This window comes from Oryzias melastigma, linkage group LG15 (assembly GCF_002922805.2).
Source record: "Oryzias melastigma strain HK-1 linkage group LG15, ASM292280v2, whole genome shotgun sequence".
NCBI lineage: Eukaryota > Metazoa > Chordata > Actinopteri > Beloniformes > Adrianichthyidae > Oryzias > Oryzias melastigma.
The window spans coordinates 31,082,972-31,088,395 of record NC_050526.1 but is presented as its reverse complement, the minus strand read 5'-3'; the positions used below and the strand labels follow the sequence as shown (position 1 = coordinate 31,088,395).

The 5,424-nt window shown below is 47.7% G+C and overlaps 1 protein-coding gene across 1 annotated transcript in view; it reads right to left on the bottom strand.

Moving 5' to 3' along the window:
• enah (ENAH actin regulator) overlaps positions 1-5,424 on the bottom strand; it is a gene marked incomplete at its 5' end in the record, with an annotated part of 34,605 nt that overhangs the window by 11,590 nt on the left and 17,591 nt on the right. Inside the window, 1 exon segment of the mRNA XM_024264016.2 lies at positions 1,112-1,371. Coding sequence (XP_024119784.1) covers positions 1,112-1,371 — 260 coding nt within the window.

Sequence of the window (5,424 nt, the reverse complement as noted above, 5' to 3'; positions counted from 1 at the left end):
CTAGCATTGTGTAGACCGCTAGCATTGTGTAGACCGCTAGCATAGTGTAGACCGCTAGCCTGGTGTAGAATGCTAGCATTGTGTAGACCGCTAGCATTGTGTAGACCACTAGGATAGTGTAGACTGCTAGCGTGCTGTAGACCGCTAATTTGGTGTAGGTCGTTAGCGTGGTGTAGACTGCTAGTGTGGTGTGGACCGCTAGCGTGCTGTAGACCGCTAATTTGGTTTAGGTCGTTAGCGTGGTGGGGAATGCTAGCATGGTGTGGACCGCTAGCGTGGTGTAGAATGCTAGCATGGAGTAGAATGCTAGCATGGTGTAGAATGCTAGCATGGTGTGGACCACTAGTGTGGTGTAGAATGCTAATTTGGTGTAGGTCGTTAGCGTGGTGTAGAATGCTAGTATGGTGTAGACCGCTAGTGTGGTGTAGAATGCTAATTTGGTGTAGGTCGTTAGCGTGGTGTAGAATGCTAGTATGGTGTAGACCGCTAGTGTGGTGTGGACCGCTAATTTGGTGTAGGTCGTTAGCGTGGTGTAGAATGCTAGTGTGGTGTAGACCGCTAGTGTGGTGTGGACCGCTAGCGTGCCGTAGACCGCTAATTTGCTGTAGGTCGTTAGCGTGGTGTGGAATGCTAGCATGGTGTGGACCGCTAGCGTGGTGTAGAATGCTAGCGTGGTGTAGAATGCTAGCGTGGTGTAGAATGCTAGCGTGGTGTAGACTCCCCAATCTGGTTTTAGTAGCTGAAAGAACCTAATGTTCTGACCCATTACAACTGAGAACTAATCCAATCTTGGTTCTGCTGTGGTCCAAACCCGTCTGGAGATCAGTGAGTAGGTCCAGAACCTCAGAGAACTTCTCCCTTGTTTCAAACCAAAAACTGATCCACTGTTTAGAACTCTTTAACTATCTAATGCAAGAAGCCCAGGGACGTCCCAGAATCCACCCTGACCCGGTTCTGCAGAACTCATCGGTGCATCCGACCCTCAACCCCATACTTTCCACAGGATCCAGAATCAAAACCAACCTGTTGGACTGTCAGAACAGTCGGAGAACCTTCTGTTCTCATGCACATTACTGGGAACCGTGCACGCTCCTTGGGGGGGGGCACTCACCTGCATTGGACATGCGCCTCCCTCTCTCCCAGTCCTGCTGCTCCCTGTCTGGCTGCTCCTGCTGCTCCTGCTGCTCCTTCTGCTCCTTTTCCATGCCTTCATGCTCAGCGCGCTCCTGCTGCTCCTGTGCAAGCCGCTCCTTCTCTGCTTCCGACTCCTTTTCCTGCCGCTCACGCTCCTGCCGCTCCAACATCTCCTGCTGCTCCCGTTCTTGTCGCTCCCGTTCCACATCCTTCTGCCGCTGCAGCTCCTGAAGCTGCCTGGAAGAGGAGAAGGTGCAAGAGATTGGGGGGTAGGTCGTTACACTGCTCCGTAGAGGAGGTGCCACCGCGAGGCGTCTCCGTCATCCCTCAACCTCCTGTTTCCTGTAGCATCATCATCACTGTTCCTGCTCCCAAACATCTCCATGATCAGATCCATTCCCGATCCGTTCTTCAGATCCATTCCCGATCCGTTCTGATCCTTCCCACAAAGAACCTCAGCACCTTCATCTGCTCCCCTGCTTTCCAGAACATCTCCATGATCTGATCCTGTGATGGATCCATTCCTGATCCATACTGGATGAATATCCAGAACATCTATTTGGACCTGACGGTTTGGAAACGGTGGAGGAAATGATGAATTAATCTCTATTATCTGTCAACAGATCTGTTGACCTGATCAAAGTTCTGAGATGACTTGGACCGGTCCGGACTGATGCAGCTTCTCAGCCGAGTCGGGACTCGTAACATTTGAAGGAAGACTGAACGTGTTTGAAGTCTCGCTCCGATCATCCTCTGATCTTTTCTAAGGCATTCCCAGTGGTATTTCACGATGGTTTTATCCAACATGTAAACATTTCATTTTCTAGGACAGTTTCTGCAGAGCGGTGAAAAGAGAAAAGAGAAAAACTCAGACACACAATTTGATCCTAATCATCTTTCTAGATGATCATCAAAAAGAAACCACTAGAACTTTGGAAACAGTTTTCCTAAGAGAATAGGTGCACGTCCGGCTACGGCCATCAGGTGTCAGCAGAGAGCAGTCAGTGTGTGAAAGTGCTGTTGTGCATCAGAGCGTTTGATTGGCTGCAGTCGCAGCTGGAATGTAAGCTGAAGCCATTTGTGAAGCAAACGCACACAAAGACAACACAACAACTGCTCTGACTCACACAGACACACTGAGGGTCTGGAGCAGGAAGTCAGGCCGTTCTCCAGATCTCTTTGCACCTCCTGCTGCTGGTTACCTGCACCAGGTGTGTTCATTCAGTTAGAATGAGGAGAGACTGCTGGGAAATGAGACAGGTGGAGAATCGCAGCCCTGAGGCTAGACCGCCATCTCTGTAAGTGACCTTGAAGGGTCAAACTATGAAACCGGTCAGGGCTCTAAGAATCAGAACGAGCTAGGTCTGGGTCCCAGGTAGATCCCAGGTGGATCCCAGGTACACCCCACCCCATTAGATCAAAGACAAAGTTGGACCAGAAGAGACCATCAGCAGCAGAACGTGACGACCGAATAAATGACGGTGAGTCTGCCATCAGGTGAGTCTGCCTTCAGGTGAGTCTGCCTTCAGGTGAGTCTGCCTTCAGGTGAGTCTGCCTTCAGGTGAGTCTGCCTTCAGGTGAGTCTGCCATCAGGTGAGTCTGCCATCAGGTGAGTCTGCCCTCAGGTGAGTCTGCCATCAGGTGAGTCTATAACTCAGTCGAATACCAAAGACTGACGAAGAAGAGGTTTTCAGGTAAATGAGCTCCAGTCACCTGGACTGAAAGCCGTGTGAAGATGATTGCATAATACCTGGATGACATCATCTGAGGTGTTTTCTGCAGAGGGAATCATCTCAGGACATGCTGGTGAGATCAGAGCAACAGGTGAGATGAGTCAGCTGGTTCCCACAGGAGCTGGAACGCCCGGGGAGGGGGGGGGGGGGGGGGGGGGGGGGTACTTTAAAACTCAGAGGAATACCCCCCCATCCAAAATGACAGAAAGGGAAAAACAGGGGTGTGTCTCTGATATCCAGAGACACACCCCCTCCCCCGTTATCCAGCAGACCCCCCCCAGTTCTCACGCTGCCTCACAGCTCTGTGATGTAATTACCAAAACAACCACATCTCTCTGCACTAAAGCAGTTCTCTAATAATCTACTTTCTACAAATACCGACCGATTGATCTTTCTACTGATCCGCTGATCAGTAGTGATCACCTGATCTGTCTATTGATCTACTGATCTTTCAACCGATCTACTGATCCTTCTACTGATCCACTGATTTTTCTCTGGATCTCGAGAGGATCTTTTAGGACCTCTTCGTTCCTCTTTCTATCATCTCCATGATGAAACATCTTGAAGCTGATTGATTTGCGTCTGGTTCTCTGATCTCACAGTAGATCTACTTTTTATCCACTCTAGTCTTCCAGTCAGAGTTCTTCTATTCGAACTTCTACTCTGAGTCCTCCTCTCCTAACTTTCTTTTTCTCTGCAGAAAAACACGCCTTCCTCTTCTCCTCCTTCCACCATCAGTAGTCCATTCTCTAGTCTGCAGGTCAACAGACTTAGACTTAGCAGGAACTAGTAGAAGAGAACACATCACTCCTGTGTTAGCTTCTCTCCACTGGCTACCAGTTGAATCCAGGATCAAGTTCAAAATCCTCCTGTTAACATATAAGGCTCTGAATGGTGTGGCCCCATCCAATATTAGAGATCTCATAGTTCCTTACCAACCAGTCAGAACACTTCGTTCACAAAATGCTGGACTGCTTGTAGTTCCTAGAATTTCTAAAAGTACAGTTGGAGGTAGAACCTTCAGCCATCAAGCCCCTGTTCTTTTGCCTTATTTTCTTACTTTTTAATGTATTTTTGCTTCTGTACGTATTTTTTGTGCTACTTTTGGCTCACTGCATCCACGCCGAGATGACTTCCTCCTTTGTTTACATCATCGATCAGCTGCTGGCTCTAAAACCATCATCCTCCAAAATCGGAGTAAAGCCTCAACTGCCGGAGGAGCTTCGGAAAGACGCCGTGGATGCAAGGCGGGAGTTGAACGGCGAATGAAGAAGCGGCGTTTTAAACCCTGTGTTCCCGCGATCATCACGGGGAACGTCAAGTCCCGGGCCAATAAGATGGACGAGTTGGAGGTGCTCACACGGACCCAGCGGGAGTACCGGGAGGCCAGTTTCATCTGTTTCACCGAAACATGGCTCAACGGACTGATCAGGTTTTTAGGAGTTTTTCCTCACCGGGGTGAGGGTCTAAGGGCAGGGATAACCAGTTTATTTAGTCTGTTTAGTTTAGCAATCAAATATTGTTTATATTTCATGAAGGACCTTCTGCTTCTATAACATTCCTGGCATGAAGCCCAGTGAGACAATTGTTATGAACTGTGTTGACTGATCCGGTATAAAAGTTCTGTTGGTGGGAGTCATGACTGATGAGGTTTTACCTGAATCCAGCTCATAAATGAAGGATAGAGGGTCCATGTGGTCCCATCGGGTCCAGATCCCATCAGATCACAAAGAAGAACTTCTTACTGTCAGGATCTGATGAAGATTTCATGAGTTTCAGATTTTTTTGATCTGAGATCGGTTTAAGGTTTTCTCTCTGCTGGTTAGATGTAAATGAAGATTTGATTCTACTCACATGGATGTGTCGATGTGTGTACATGTGTTCATGTGCATGTGTGTGTAGAAATGCACGTGTATCTGTGTGTGTTTGAACATAGGTGTGAGTGGGCGTGGCCTGTACATTCCTGACATGAGTTCCAGATCTACCTGCAGATCCTCATAGATCAGCTTCTTCTTCTCAACTTCAGAGAAACATGAGCCTGTGGAAGTGCGGTTTCCCGCTGCACCAACCGGGCTGCGTCTCCGGGGAAACCGTTGCTAGGGGAGCGTGGGCGGAGCCAAACCCTCCATGAACGTACACGGTCTCACGCTTCATTGAATATAAAAGTTATCAAGATTTAGGAGGGAATCTTAGAAACCAGGAGGAGCAATTTGATCTGAATTTGTCATCAAACAGTTTGAAAATGTTGAAGGATTTGACCTGAAAACAGTTGAAGGTCTGAAAGATTCAAGCAGCTGTTTACATTTGTTTACATTTGTTTGTATTGGTTTTTATTTGTTTTTAGGGGGTTTAAGATGCTATTTTTGACATGTGACTCGTATGATTTAGTATGTTTGATGAAAACCAAACACACAAAAACCTGAAACATAAACATTTTTTGGTGCTGAAAGTTCAAACTTTAAATAAAATATTTCAATTGAAATCATACAACCTGCAGCCTCAGAGCTTCACCCCCATATCTGAACAGGTGAGTTCTGATGTTCCTCTTTCTGTGCAT